General features: G+C 38.6%; 1 protein-coding gene across 2 annotated transcripts in view; it reads right to left on the bottom strand.

The window, feature by feature from the left end:
* LOC149237414 (syntaxin-71-like) overlaps nucleotides 1-16,584 on the bottom strand; it is a 91,742-nt gene that overhangs the window by 32,445 nt on the left and 42,713 nt on the right. The window contains exons 5-9 of one of the 2 annotated variants that reach the window (XM_089372648.1): nucleotides 2,934-3,002; nucleotides 2,793-2,837; nucleotides 2,631-2,693; nucleotides 2,113-2,229; nucleotides 1,465-1,541 (exon numbers count right to left, since the gene is read on the bottom strand). In XM_089372648.1, coding sequence (XP_089228774.1) covers nucleotides 1,465-1,541; nucleotides 2,113-2,229; nucleotides 2,631-2,693; nucleotides 2,793-2,837; nucleotides 2,934-3,002 — 371 coding nt within the window. The remainder of the gene's footprint in view (nucleotides 1-1,464; nucleotides 1,542-2,112; nucleotides 2,230-2,630; nucleotides 2,694-2,792; nucleotides 2,838-2,933; nucleotides 3,003-16,584) is intronic. The other variant, XM_089372649.1, reaches the window with a different exon arrangement.

Raw genomic sequence — 16,584 nt, 5'->3', positions numbered from 1 at the left:
ATTTATGTCAAATTTCATTGTTGTTGAACTCAAACACAGAACCATGTGACTTAGAACACGCTGAGATATCGGAGAAGGTTGTATGATCAGCAAGGCAGAGCTGATTAAATCCGCAGAAGTTGACTGTGATCTGCAGCGGCAACACATTCTCATGACCCAATCCTGAGCTATAAAATTTCGAGGTTGGTATGTCAGAGTGAACATAACGGTGGGGCTGAACTAGAAAAAAAAATTCCTCACATGGTATCAAAGCAATGGTTGTGGTTCTGGGAAGCTGAAGAAGATATCATAGCAAAGTTGCAGTACTGTTCCTGGATATGTGAGAATCTTGAAATTTGAAACTAGTGTATTATATAACTAAGAGTAATGATGATTTCTTTTTCTTTCCTTTTTTCTTTCTGTTCTTATCTTCTTCTTTTTTTTCTTTTTTTTCCTGTAACTAAGCTGAGCCTAGGCCAGGTCTAGCCAGTCTATTGTATGGAAGAACGATCTACCCACAGTGGAATGCTATCACCAGGATTATGGGAGAGCTTGGATGCCCCTTGGAATGGTTTAATTCCCCCAAAAATGGCTTCCATCCTCAACCCCTGCCCATGAGGTTTGAACCTGAGACCTAGTGGGGACTAAACACCACTCAAACCAACTGGTCTGTGCTAACCGCTATCTCTTTTTCATAATACTTTCCATCTCTTGTTCATAATATTTTCCATATTCTTAATGTCTAAGGATTAGAGATTGAAGGGGAATTGTATCTTCCCTCATACCTGGAAGTTCTAAACCTTCACAGTAAAACAATGCACACAGATATCCATGCACCATGCAAAAAATATAGCCATATGCCATGCAAAGAACATAACCATGCATCATGCAAAGATATGCAACACATTCCCAAGAGTACAATCCTCTTATGAGAGAGAGAGAGAGAGTTCCACAGTTCCACACAGCTTCTGTCATGGCTAAAACATTCTTACAATATTTCCTATTCTTATCAAATTTGGCTTTTCAATCTAAGATCTCTAATCCATAGTATTCAAATGATTCTATCCCTAACAATCATAATAGTGCCCAGTTCAAACCCTAATAATGTATTGTACACTCCACATCTAAAATGAATAATACTCCTACACAGTACCAAGCACAAACAGATATTTCCAGATTGACAGGGAAATTTTCACCCCATTATTTGGATAGGCACAAACAATTTTCTGGTAATTTTTGAAAATTAACCCATTATGGTTGCTCTGGCCAAAATCACAATAAAATGGCATAATTGCATCCGAAAATCTAAGTCTATGCAAGAAAGATGATGCCAGGTTGAAGGTACATGCAAAACAAATCCAATCATTCAACATTTATCTATACACTAATAAAATTTAGGGAAATAAAAGAGATAATAACAGTGATAATTTCTATAAAGCATAAATATTAACCATCAATAAAAAAGATCAGAAAGAGCATTCATACTTGTATAAGTAAGCAGCAATCCCCAGTATTATGCAAAGCAGAATGATATCAATACAGAAATTGCGACTGGACCGCAACTGCAACAAAACATCAAACACCTCCACTGTATTAGAAATGCATCACCCCAGTAAAATTAAATGCTATAAAACAACAGCAATAGACTTGTGTGCATATTCCATATTTCTACTAGTCTTCTTTTCAATGCTGCCGACTATCTGATCTAAAAAAGATTTACCAGAAATAACATTATGCATTAAACTTTTTCATAATGATCAGCTCAACACTATTAAGGAAAGAAGAATATATTAAATTCTTCCTGACTACTGATTCACATTAGTCTCGTCAGCGAAAAACTAAGTTAATGGCACCTTCATTGATCTACCCAACAATAATATAAGAGTTCACCTAATTAATACTTTGTCTCTTGGATTCTCTTCTAATGTACTCCTAGTAACCTGTATTGTCTTCCTAGTAACTTTAATTTATGTAAAAGTTCATCTATAACAAAATCAAAATTGCACAGTTTACATGTCCTGTGTCAGACTCACAAATAATCCAGCAGAGAATTCCAGAGGCAGCAAAAATAAGGGAAGAATGTAAGGCACCCTCCAACAAATCAATCAGAACAAAGTAAAATAGTAGACCCACCTTGCATAAAATACAGCTAAGTTTTAGCATTCTATTCTTTCCCATTTTTATCTGCATTCTGAAGCAACAATTATTTTCATTGAGACAAGCTCTACTGGTTGCAGCAGAAAGCTTGAACTGCAAAAACAACTCCGGTACATAAGGCATCTGCAGATATGGATCCTGCTACTATGTCCAGCTCCAGTTAACACAGGGTTCATTTTCCATCCTCTTTGGAGAATGATTTGCTATATTAAAAACTATTTTAAATCATGTTACAAGGATACCTTAGTTGTGGAAGTGTACAAGACCATGTGCAGCAAGGGAAAAAACATTTTAAATTACAGGTGCGACTGTACAGAAATTTTCATTTAGAGGAGGAGGTCATCAGGATACAGGTTAGCAGGCACTTGCAATGACAATAAGGAGGAGAACCCATGCAACTCCACTTTAAATGAAGAATTCAGCCTCTTTCTGTATCATGGTTCAAACTTCAAAGCAGGTAATAAACACAAGCAAAAGATAGATATCATGATTACCTTAGTAACTGTGTCTTTCAATCTCACATTTGTGTTCTTAAGGTCTGATGTTGCCTTATCCACCTGAATTATAACCACACACCATTAAGATTAGGAAAAGAATCATTGAAAGTAATATGATTTCCACATTATATACAAAAGGTAGTGGAGAAAAAGGTCGACCTTTGTGTCAATCTCATCAATCAAGGGCACTTGTCTATCCAGTTCCTGAAATAAATAGCGTGCAAAATATCTTATAATATATACAGAAAAAATGGAGAAATAAAATTAAGCACAAAACATAATTAAATCCAGAAAAGAAACCTCATTTATGTCGTGAGCCATGTTCTTCAATGTATCAAGGCCCTCTGCAATCATGTCTAATCCTTGATCCTATAATCATCACCATCAGAAATTAATAAGTTCGTCAATCATTTCATAATTCTCGATAAGCGTTTCCAGAATAACATTCATTTTCTTCAGGTTGACGTGAAATATAAGTCCTGTAAAATCCCTGGAATAATTGGATAACCACAAAGCAAATTTATGCAAGTTGCCTGAATTCAAGTTATCTAAAGAACAAAAACGTTTTCTTGTTGCTATAAACAGACCTAAAGGACTACTTTGAGGCTACCAATGCAGTATCTGGTAATTCTAATACATAGTGGTATAATAAAAGTTAAAAAATGGAAGGATAAAGCAGCTGAAACTAGGCAACATGTCTTACTTTACTAATTCAAACTGAGTTGCCAGACAACAACTAATTATTCAGAAAAAAAATTGGAAACTATCCTAAGAATGGTGACTATCTTCTAGCTACTTCAACGCTACATAGGAAAAAACCTATACGTTGAGGCAAAAACTGCAAAGTTTCATAGAATTTTCCATCGGATAGTCAAACATAAAAAGCAGACATATCAAGAACTTAATACTTGAGCAGGCAACAATATGTGGCTATTTTTCTTGCTAATCCCAACTAAATTGCCAAACAAAAGTTACCAAGGATTCCCACATGAGGATGATTATCAGCAAATTATGCAGTGGCTGCAAAAAGACATTGAGAAATGTAGCTCAAACAGGAACTTCTTGCACAGGTTCATTGTGAACGTGCAGGAAGTGAATTGAGACATTTCATTAGAGATCTTCTTGAAAAAGTGATTACAAATTCCATCTTGTAATTTCACTTGAAAAATAAAAATAAAAGTGAAAGTCTAATGTTTTGAAGATTAATTGAGTCTTAGGCATCTAAATGAAATGTTCTAGAAGTTCTATAACATGGTGTCTTAGTTAAGATTTAATCTGAACTACACATCTCAAGATTGAGATATGTGGCAGCTGAGATTGGGGAGATTAGTTATTTCTCTCAAGGCATAAAGAGGACAATATAGGAGAGGTCTACTTCATATGAGAAGAGACCCAGAGAGGTGGAAGAGGGCAGCGAGCATTCAAGGAGAATAACAGAATGCTAAAGATACCAACAAGATACCAGCAGACCATACAGGATGTACACAGTAGCCATTTTTTGCTGATGCACGGGGTGTACACCTTGAAATCTATCTGTACACAATATTTGCTGAAGGAGAAAAAGAGTGGATCGATGTCTAGAAAAAGAAGAAACAGAGCATGCCATACTGATGTAGTGATACCCTCTTTTCACAGGCAATGGACTGTTGTTTGAGGTGATTAAGCTTCGATTAAAGCTCTGTTACACTGGAACCGCTGCCGAAAGGTGGGAAACCCATTCCAATGGTTCCGGTGTTCCCGGGAGCTTTGGAACTGTATGGGAACATTACCTTTTCAGCGGGAGCTTCAATTGGCGTTGGGGAAAGTTCCAGGAGCTTTGAAGACTCTTTTTTTTTGGAGTTCCAGCTTTCCCTGGGGTTGGGGAATACAAAGCCTATAGAGAAATATGCTGAACTACCCACAAAACATGAGCCTATGTTGAAACCTTCGCAGGAAGAAAGGCCAAAGACATCCTTAACACCGATATTCTTAATTAAGAAATTGAAGCAATCTCTTTATGGGTTAAGGAAGCGTGTGGCACCTCGACGTAACGGCGATATCTGGGATGTCATGCTGATGAGTATTTCTTTTGCTGTTTATGTATATATAGCAGAAGATTGTGTGTGCATATTGTATGTGGCAGTCAATGCTTAAACATTAGAGTTGTTTTTTCTCAAAAGAATAACTAGAAAAACATGTCAAAGAACTGATAATGAACTTGACATTATATATATATATATATGGGAGAGACTCAGAGAGAAGAGACACGCAGAGAATATATTTAATATTTATATATAAGAGAGATTAGATATTTATTATTTATATATTTAAATTGATTTTAATATTTGAATATTTTGAATCAATATTAATTTTGATTATTATATGAATCATATAATTAAAAAAATATTTATTATTATTATATTTTAATTTTTTTATTATATAATATTACCGCTCCCGATTAGCCATTTCCTATAAACTTTGAGGAAACCTCTAGCCATTCCGGACACCCGTACCCAAGTTCCCAACGTTCCCACGTTCCAGAAATTCATGCAACATAGGATTAAAGGAATCAAAAGATGTTCATTTTAGATAACAATGGTATGTTTTATGCAGAGTTGCGGGGGAGCGCTCCCCCCCCCCCCGAACCTGCTCCCAATCCGCGCTCTGCGGCTCTAGACGGAAGTGGCTCGGGAGCGGGTCGGGAGTGCGCTCCCAAAATCGCTCCCATTCAGGGAGCACGCTCCCGATAAAAAAATTTCTGCTCCCTACCAAAATCGGGAGCGTCGCTCCCGGAGCAAAAATTAAAGCTCGAGAGCGATCAGGGAGCGATCATCGGGAGCGAGTTCGGGAGCGTCGCTCCCGAAGCAAAAATTAAAGCTCAGGCGTGATCGCTCCCAAGCTTTTAATTTTCGATCCGGGAGCAAAGCGCGCGACGCCGGGAGCGATTCGTGTGAAAAAATTCCACGGATGCCAAAAAAAAAAAAAAAAATTAAGAAAACAATAGAGAAAAAAAAAATGTTTTAAAAGGGCTTGGGGGGCAAAAAATATTTCATTGTGACTTCAATGAGCTGAGGAGAGCAAAGGAGCGAAGAGAAGCGAGGAGCAAGCGCCGAGGAGCAAGGAGCAAGCCTGCAAGGAAGTTAGTAACTTAGTAATTTAGTATTTTAAACCTTAGTTAGGTAGTAATTTAGTAATTTAGTTTAGTTTAGTTAGTTTAGTTAGTTTAGTTTAGTTTATTTAGTAAAAAAATCATGAATCTAAATAAATTAAATTAATTAATCTAAATAAATTAAATTAATTTTCTCATTCCTATTCCCATTCCCATTCCCATTAAATTTTGCAGATTCAAAAGCCTACAAATATCAAACATCATAGACCTGGCTATATTTCTTGGCATTCCTCTTCTTGGTCCCTTTTCTGGTTATTATGGTGCTGGAGAGTAGGAAACAGAGGGGCCAAAATGAAGAGGGGGATGAAGAAGCTGGAGAAAGTGGATTTGATGAAAACCCCGATGAGGAGCTGGAGGAGGGTGAACATGACTCTCAAAAAACTAAACAAGACCAAACCCCATTGTGGAAATATGTTAACAGGCCTGAAGCAGGGAAAGGGGGTGGAACCACTAAATTTCATTGCCCCCATTGCAACAATAATTACACAGGTTCATACACCCGTGCCAGAAAACACCTCTGTGGGAAAAGGCCATGGGATGGAGATAAACAAATAGGAATCAAAACTTGTGCAGCTGTGTCAGCAGCAGATAGAGCCAAATACATAAGGGAAGAGGAGGAAGCCCAATACAAATCTAAAAAATCAAGGGTTTTCTTTGAACCAAGTTCACAATCACAAGCACAAAGAACTCCTTCAGCATCCTCCCAAGGCAGTGGATATGGAGGCACAGGGTCACCAGCTTTAAGGCGTAGAACCATATCAGATTTCCTTGATGAGGGGTGTAGGAATGATGTGGATTCAAAAGTTTACAGGTTTCTCTATGCATGTGGGATACCATTCAATGGTCTTCGCTCACCTTATTGGCACGAAATGGTTTCTGCCATAAATGATGCCCCTAAAGGATACAAGAGCCCTGGGTATGACAAGGCAAGAACCGTTGGACTTGATCATGAAAAAGCAAAAATATCACATTCTTTGAATAGAATAACAAGTTCTTGGACTGAGCATGGGGTGTCCATTGTATCTGATGGATGGACAAATGTAAAAGGCAAGCCACTGATAAGTGTTCTTGCTATGTCTGTTAGTGGTGCCATCATTCTAAATGCATATGATTACTCAGACAAGTTCAAGACCGCCATCAACATTGCAGAAGCATTACTTGAAACAATTGACTGTATTGGGCCATACAATGTCATCCAAGTCATCGCTTATTATGCTCCTAATTGTAAGGCAGCGGGAGAAATTATTGAGGATAAATACCCCAACATACTTTGGTCTGGGTGTTTGGTTCACACATTGAACCTTCTGATGCATGATGTTGTCAAGAACAAAAATGCACAATACAAATGGATTGGTGATTTGTACAAGAAAGGCAAACAAATGATAAAATTTATTACAAATCATAGCAATACCCATGGCCTTTTCCGCAGTCACTCAAGATTGGAGTTGTTGAAGATTGCGAAGACCAGATTTGGTAGCTATTACCTCACCTTTAGGCACCTTTTGAAGGTAAGAGAGTCATTGGTTGTATCAAGTCCACATTGGCAGGTATTAAAGGAAAGGGCTACAAATGCAGCTGACAGGCAAGGTTTTGAACTGGTGGAGGAGGCCGCTCTTGATGGTATGTTTTGGTCAAGTGTGAGGCAAGTATTGGATTTCACCAAGCCCATTTATCGCATGATTTGGTTTGCAGATACAGATAAACTAGTGATTGGCGAGGTGTATGAGTAGATGGATACCATGTTGGGGCAAATAAAAGATACTGTTCATAACAAAGATCCCGACTTGTACAAACTGATTCACGATTGTGTGTGTGTACGATGGAATAAACTTAATCTTCCACTACATTGCTTGGCGTATATCCTTACGCCAAAATACTACTCTACATCTTGATTGGGCCAACCTACACCAGGGGGTGGGAATAGGACCAAACCCCATTTAGATGCAGAGGTAACTAGAGGATATTTGGAAGCATTAGAAAAGTTGATACCTGAGAAGGAGGAATGTGCAGTTGTGCACCTTGAAATAGGCAGATACTTCAGTGGCACTGGTTTGTTTGGTAACTTCCATGTAATGGAAGACAGAGACAGATTTGATTCTCTCACATGGTGGGAAACATATGGCGGCCAGGGACTTTTGCCAAAATTGGCAAAAAAAGTTCTATCACAGGTTGTAAATACTTCTTCTGCAGAGAGGTGTTGGAGCACCTACAGCTTCATACATAATGTGAAAAGAAACAGACTCAATGAAAATCGGGCAGAAAGCTTGGTTTATGTGCACTACAACTTGAGGTTGTTGAGTCATTACTTTGATCGGGCTTATGCGGATCCCACATATAAAATTTGGGACAACCACCCAGAGGATGACAATTTGGAGGATGGCACTATACATCTTGAAGAACTGGAAGAGGAACTTATAAGGGATGAAGATGAAGCAGTTGCAGCAACCATGCCACCTCCATCCAGTAGCAGTGCTCGAGTTCCGAGTCTTGTTCCTTTGTTGTCGCCACCTCCATCTACACCCTCACGTGGAGGGCATGTGCCTTCTAGTTCTGGTCATCGATCTATGCGGAGACTCCTAGAAGACCACCACGACCTGGTCATACAGGAGACTCTCGTGGCAAGGGCCACATGTAGATTTACAGTTTACTTGTCTTTTCTAGTTTCTATTAGTTTTCATCACTGTTGAGCCTTGAGTCCTTGACTCTTTCATATCATAATGATATTTTTTGTAAACAATATATGATTGTGACAATGAAAGTTTGAAGTTTGAAGTTGGCAATTATAACTCATTGGTAATGATTGTGAATTATGAATATGATGCTTCGTGAAAGACTAAAGTTGTTTCATTTCATTTCATTATTCATAATTCATTTTATAACATTTCATTTCATGTTAATAGTTAGAAATATCTAAGATATTATTTCTTGTAATGGTTAAACTTAGCTTACAAGTACAACTTTGGTGATCAATGATGATAAATGTTATATATTGAATTTTCAATTTTGAAAGCTTGAAGTTGAAACTTTAAGATTGAATTTGATGAATCATGATTCACAAGACTCAATATGTTGTAGTTGTAATATGTATGTTACTAACTTGTGGACATGGTTGATGAAGATTATAACTTCTAGATGATTGATGTGATATGGTTCAATGATCAATCTATGTTTTTTTATGTTTTTTATATCTAATTCATCATTCTACATGTTTTTGTTGACATATATGTATCAAAAATTAAAAATTAAAAAATATAAAATATATATATATATATATATATATATTTTTAAAAAAACGCTACGGGATTCACTCCCAAACCGGGAGCTTCTGAAAATATCGCTCCCGCTCCCAAGTAACATTGGTTTTATGCTTGCAACAATTACTTCAATGTCTTTTTATTAGCCCAATGACAATTCCACTTTAATTTCCAATAGCAATCACATAAACCATTAATTCATATTGACAGTAACTGTAGATAGAACATAAACAATAAAAATGCAGATGACAAGTCAAGACAAGCGAACACAGATATTTGCTCAAGCCAGGGAAAAACCCCAAGAGGGGGAAAACCCTTAATCAATCCTTCTTATTAACATATATCAAATGTTCAGCAGAGAGAAAATATCCAATGGAGTACAATGATGAAAGTCAAGTCAATGTGACTTGACTTTTGTAAAGAATCCAAACCAATATCCAAAGTCAAACCTGATCTTGATGAAAGTCTGCAATTCTGAAAAATCAACAGCTCAACGCAGCAGTCAAACAGCTCCTCTTGAGCTCGGTCAAAGTCAGTCAAACAGTTCCTCTTGAGCTCAGTCAAACTCAGTCAAACTCAGCCTCCAATGCCTGGTTAAAGCCAACCCAAAACAGTCCTCCAAAGCCTAGTCAAACTTGGTCAAAGGAGAGAAATTCTGTTGTAATTTTCTGCGGTCAAATAGCCATCAACCCTGAAGTCAACACTGGTCAAAGTTCCCAGATTTCCTCAATTTCTGTGCCAAGCAACTCATCCTTCCAAGATTGAACCTTTGCTGGTCAAAGTAAGTCAAATCAAGGAGAGAAACTTGGTCAAACCAAAGTCAGACTGTCATGCTGCAGAAAGTCAAAGATGCCTCCAAGCCCTGGGATGTGTGAAGAAGAATAGGCTACCTCAGATCTGTATGAACCAATCAATGAAGGAGAGAGAAGAAATGATGTTTGTTGTTGATGTGCCAAATGAGGTTGAGGGTCTCCTTTATTTATATGTGATGGAGGGGGTTCAATTTGTCTAATTGACCCCAAGCCAACCTTGACCAAATGTGCACTTGTGGGCTTGATATCAAAAACATATTTCTGCTTGACTGAATTCAATGCTTCCAAGGTCAATTTTGGTCCTCTCGAAAAGAGGAATTTTGTCCAAACATCATCTTAGGTCAATGAGCCGCCTAAAGTGAAATTTGGCCCTAGTTGCACCTGCCAATATCCATCCATCATCATACCATCTTGATCATCATGTATTATCTTTACATCTCGTCTCGTCTTTGTTTTAGATTGATATAGACAATAAGAAGCAGTCCACATAACGAGGTAGAACCCCAATCGGACTTGATCCTGGGCGATCAAGTTGTTGAACAACATGCATCCTAGACAAAGGAAGTACGGCAGTACATGATGTGTCCATTTGTAGTACTATGGTCCCTAACCACATGAGAGGTACTTCCCAAGAGTCCCAGACTACAAGGGTAGGATGTATGTTGGGGCATCCACAAGAGAACGTGAACCACTCATGCTGCTCATATGCCATAGGAGAAGGTGAACCACTCATCCTATGCATATGTCAGCAACCATAGGGGAAGGTGAACCACTCACCCTATGCTAAATCAGCTGGGGTATATTGTCCATAGGGGAAGGTGAACCACTCACCTTATGCTCATATACCTCCAAGAAGTACCACAGGCCCCCCAAGAGCTCCCAAAGCTCAATGTCCAACTCAAACGGGACCCTCATGGGAGGGTCTTTCCATAACTCCAAGTCTCTCTCAAAAGGCTAAGAACTTGGCCTTCCCCAAGGGCTTTGTGAAGATGTCAGCAACCTGTTCATCAATCCTGATGTGTTGGAGCCTTATTGCTCCCTGTTGTACCGTATCTCGAATAAAGTGGTACCTAATATCAATATGATTGCATCTGTTGTGTAACACGGGATTCTCTGAAAGGTGAATCCCACTTTGGTTGTCACAATAAATGACGATGGTATCCAGCACATGCTCAAATAACTCATTAAAGAGCTTCCTCAACCAAATAGCTTCACAACAGGCCATACTAGCTGCAATATATTCAGCGTTTGTGGTGCTTAGTGCAACAGATTTTTGTTTTTGGCTCATCCATGAAATTGCAGTGGATCCCAAAGAAAAACAATATCCAAATGTGTTTTTTCTATCCACCACACTGCCAACCCAATCAACATCAGAGTATCCATGTAGCATCAAATTTTCGGTAGTAAATCTCAATCCATAATTGATGGTGCCAGGAAGATATCTTAGAAGATTCTTTACAGTAACCCAATGTACATGATGACACTCAACCATAAATTGACTCAAAGTATTTACAGCGAAGCATATGTCCGGTCGGGGGTTCACTAAGAACATCAGGGCCCCCACAAGTTGTCTATATTCAAAAGGATTTGCCAATTTGGGACCAGCAACACTTGCGCATAGCTTCTTGAAATTTAGTTCCATCGGAGTAGACACAGTCGTGCGATCCACCATACCGCATCTTTCTAACTTCACAACGTATTTCCCTTGAGAAATGAAAATCTCACCTGTCTTTTGCTAGACCTCCAAGCCTAAGAAGTAATGCATCGGTCTTAGGTCCTTCATCTCGAATTCGGAATTCAACTCCCTCTTACATTGATAGATGAGAGGCTCTGCACCAGTCAGAGATAAATCATCGACATACAAGACCAAAATAAGTGGCATGTCCTTTTCAACCTTAAAGTATAGGTTTGGGTTAGCATAGCTCATTGTAAATCCTAGCTTCATAAGATAGCTATCAATCCTCTCATACCAAGCCCTAGGGGCTTGCTTTAACCCATAGAGGGCTTTCTTCAACCTGCATACATGTGTCCTTCTATCTTGTACTTCAAACCCCTGAGGTTGTTCCAAGTAGACTTCCTCCTTAAGTGAGTCATGCAGGAAAGCAGTCTTGACATTCATTTGATGTAGGCTCCATCATTGATTGGCTGCAAGAGCAATTATGTTTCAGATAGTGGTATATCGAGCAACGGCAACAAGAGAACTTATTGATCAAATAGTGGTATCTCAAGCAACTAGTGCAAATATTTCATCATAGTCCACTCCTTCCTTTTGAGAGAAACCACGAGCCATGAGCCTTGCCTTATATTTTTAAGCACTTCCATTAGCTCCATGTTTAATTTTGTAGATCAATTTTGAGGTAACACCGGACTTGTCCTTGGGTCTAGGCACCACTTCCTAGACATCATTCTTCATGATTGACTCATACTCCTCAACCATCGCATCTTTTCATACTTGGTGCTTTACAGCTTCTTCAAAAGTGCAAGGTTCAAATTGAATGATAGTACTCATGGCAGCCAAGTACCCTTGCTACTTGTTAGGCTTCTTACTTTCCCGAAATGTTCCTCTTGGAGCAGCATGATTTTCAGCATCTTGAAGTGTATCCTTGAGCCATAGTGGTATTTTCTTTGAGGTAAAGGGATCGAAGGTTCTTCTTGTTTTTCAACAGCACCAACCTTCCTTGAGATGGGGAGATCTATGGCTTTCCCGAGGGTAGCGTCTTCATCAAAGGTAACATCTCCACTTACTTCTACATCTTTTTGGCCAGGTACATAAATTCTATATGCCTTTGAATTTTCACTGTATCCAACGAATACACTTTTCTTCCCATAAGCTTCCAACTTATTCCTTTTCTCTTTAGGCACATGAAAATACACAGGACAACCAAAGATTCTAAAATGAGAAACATCAAGCTTCTTACCAGTGAAGACTTCCTCAGGTGTCTTGAAATCCAAGGCTTGATGAGGGCTCCTATTTTGAACATATACAGCAGTGTTAGCAGCTTCTCCCACAAGAATTTTGGTAGTCCTTGATCATATATCATGGCACGGGTGGCTTCCATAATAGTTCAATTCTTTCTTTCAACAACACCATTTTGCTCTGGAGTGTATGGAACAGTTGTCTCCCTCTTAATGCCGACCTCTGCAAAATTCATTGAATTCATTGGATTCATATTCGGTTCCATTGTCAGTCCTCAACGTCTTGATCTTCTTTCCTATTTGATTCTCCACCAACGCTTTGAAAGAACAGAACCACTTGAACACTTCATCCTTCCTCTTCAAGAAATAAATCCATGTTTTGCATGAGAAGTCATCCACAAAGATTGCATAGTATGTGTATCCTCCTAATGAAGTTACAGGCAAGGCACTAGACAGGTCAGAATGGATCAATTGAAGAATATTAGTCTCTTGCTTTCACTAGAAGGTAATGGTCCCTTTGTATGTTTCCCAGTTGCACAAACTTGACAGACTCCTTCGTGGTTCATATGAGACTTGGGCATCCTTGTGACCATCTTCCTTACCCCCAGTAAGGCTTTGTAATTTAAGTTGGCAAATCTCCGGTGCCATAGCTCACATTGAATAGAAGTATCACTTGTCAATGCTCCCAAAGGACTTCCACCAACTTGATAAAGACCATCAACCCTAAATCCAAGAGTAAAAGCATCTTTGAAGTTTCTATGCCATACACGTACCTTTCCATCAATGAAAGCTACCTTGAAGCCTTTGTCTTCCATCGCAGAAATAGACACCAAATTCTTCTTCAAATTAGGCACATACAAGACTTCCTGAAGATGTATGGTTTGACCATAATTCAAGTGAAGAGTAACAGTTCCTATCCCTTTCACAGGGTAGGTGGCATTATCTCCAAGAATAATCTTTAGATTAGTTTTCTTCTCAACTAAATTTGAGAGGGCCTCCTTATATCCAGTGAAATGCCTTGAGGCTCCACTATCAATTAACCAATGATCCAAAGTATCCAGAGGAGAGGCGGTAGATAGAACAAAAATTAGATTGAACTCGTCGTGTTTTCTACAACATTATTTTCATCATACCTAGCATTTCTTGTCCTCTCGAAAAGTCAATTATTTCCTTCTCGGGCAGCGGGAGCATTCCTTTTTCCTTTATTGTTATACCTGTTGTTTCTTTGATTGTTATTGCTTTTGTAATTGTTGTTGTTGTTGTCATCCCTTGGAGGATTTTTCTTATGAGGACACTCTAACATAGTGGTTGAACTTGTTGCAATTGTAGCATCTTCCTTTGCCTCTTCCTTTGAATCCCTTCTTAGATCCTTGACCCTGCCTCCTTGAATTAAATGGACCAGCATCATTTCTTCTTTTAGCATGTGCAGAGAAAGCAGTAGGTTCATTTCCATTGTAGGACTTATCTCTCTCCATCATCCTTGTTTCCTCTAGAGTGCATCTAGCCAGAAGGTCATCAAAACAATGTATCTTATCATTATTGAGAATGGTGGTGACAAATGTATCTCGTGGTCTTGAAAGATCTCCAAGAGAAATGAGAGTGATTTCCCTATTAGTAGTAACTTCTCCAATAGATAGCAAGTCATTCTTGACTTGAATTATTCTCATACAATAGGATTGGATGGACTCCCCTTTATCCATTTTGATATCCTTTAGCTTGTTTTTGAGAAAGAGGATTTGATTTGCATTGTTCACTTTGAACATCCCAACCAAATTATCATACATTTCCTTAGAGGTTCCCAAATCATAAATATAGGCAACCAAATGCTTTTGAATGGAGTCAATCAAAATTTTCTTAGCTTTGCCCTCAACTTTTCTATACGTTGTTCTAGCAGCAACAGGTGCATTTGAAGGAGGCTCCATACTTCATGTTCCTCCAAGTTCAATGTTATTCAATGTTAGTTTTTATAGCATCGGATGGTGTTATAATATCAACAGTTGTCAAAGAGGCTAAGAAACACTAGGACTCCAAAACCCAGAAAATGCTTTAGGAAAATCCACCTAGAAATGCCTTAATTAAGTTAATTAATTAGTAATTAAATTTTTCCTAAGTATAACTTAGGGAAAATGATTAATTAACAAGAATTAATTGAGGAAGGTGAGATTTCTCTAGAAACTCACACGGATCCACTTGGAAATGATCTCAACCATTGATTAAGTTTTAATCTTCGTTGTTGGAGTCCCAACTAGAGATTATAAGAACATACTTGAGATCGATTTCCTTGGGCAGTTCAATTTTTCCAGAGAGCAGCAGCGTTCTGCAAGAAGAGTTCGGGCCAGAAAAGAGAAGCAGAAACAAAGAGGTGCAGAGATAGTGAGTCCGGAGGAAGCTTTCTAGTTCCAGAGAGTCAGAAAGAGGAGGCTGAAAAATTTCTCCAAGAGGCTGCGCAGAGGCAACATAGAGCCTCAAGTGAGCAGTTCGATTTAGCTGAAGAGGAAGACGTTTTCAGTTCCAGAGGTCGAGAAGATTTCCCAAAGGGCCAGAGAAGCATTTTCCCAGTCAAAAGCATGCAGGACTGCTAGATTAGCAGTTGTTTCAAGCAGTGCATGTGGCAAGAAGCGCTAGGGTGACACAAGGCTTGCGTAGACCACTTGTATTGCTAGCTTTTCAAAGGTCAGATATTGTCGAGATTGCTCGAAGAGAGGGTAAAATCCCTTTGTAAATTTTTGCCAGTATTTCTCTTAGATGGATTCACCAGTTTGGTGATATTTATTGTACTAAAAATTTTCTCACTGCTGCTTAATAATATAAACCTTTAGTTGTTGCACTAGCTTTCTCACATTGAGCTTTTTTGGGGACTTTTGTCCAAAAACAACGGTGTTATATTTTTGTGTGTATGTGTCAATACTCTATCAGTTTCCAACTTATCTTCCGCATTATTTATTTTTGTGAAGATTGCAGTGTGATTAATTCGTTGTTGTCGTAGCAACAAACTACTAAATTAATTTACAGTTAGAAGAATTAATTCCAGATGCTGAAATAAAATTTCAGTAATGAAATTTTCACAATCAAATCAAACGTCATCTTTCAGGCATGATAATCTGACTTGTCATTGAGTTTATCCTCAGACTTGAAATATGAAGTAGTAGCCACGGAGACTAGTCCTTGTCAACAAATATCTGTGATGGCTTTTTCTCCTGCTTGGGCTTGTCCTCACCTAAGCTTTGATACCATGAATTTTAGAAAACAATAGTATGTTTTATGCTTGCAACCTAAGTAACCGGATTCGTCCAAACCCCTCTGCAAATCCGAATCCTGCGAACCGAATACGATTTGCTAGGAATTTGAATCCTAGAACAGGATTCGACGTGTCCATATGGGATTCATATCTTGCGAACCGGATACAATTTGCTAGGAATTTGAATCCTAGAACAGGATTCAACGTGTCCGTACAGGATTCGTACGAATCCTATACGGACACATCGAATCCCGATTCTGGGATTCGAATCCCCTAAATATGCCTTCCGCAGACTTAAAAACGCGCTGTTCTTTTTTGTTTTCACCTTATTTCTCATTCACTTTTGCATAGTTTGAGTTGTGGGCAAGGAGCTAAGGGTTTGGAGCAAGGAGATAAGGGAGTAGAGCATTCGGCAAGGAGATTCAAGCACCAGATAAGTGCATTTTAGCTCCATTTTTTGTATTTCTTATTCTATTACAGCAGTTTGTATATGATTTTATTTTTTACAAATTTGTGCATGTTTTGTTCATTTTTTTTACAGTATTCATGGCTCAATCAAAGGCAGCAGTTATGGGGCAAAGGA

Source organism: Pinus tabuliformis, chromosome 8 (genome assembly GCF_031772625.1).
Source record: "Pinus tabuliformis cultivar Carrire ecotype Pingquan chromosome 8, CPIR1, whole genome shotgun sequence".
In the NCBI taxonomy this organism is placed as follows: domain Eukaryota; kingdom Viridiplantae; phylum Streptophyta; class Pinopsida; order Pinales; family Pinaceae; genus Pinus; species Pinus tabuliformis.
This window is presented reverse-complemented; position numbering and strand designations above follow the sequence as displayed.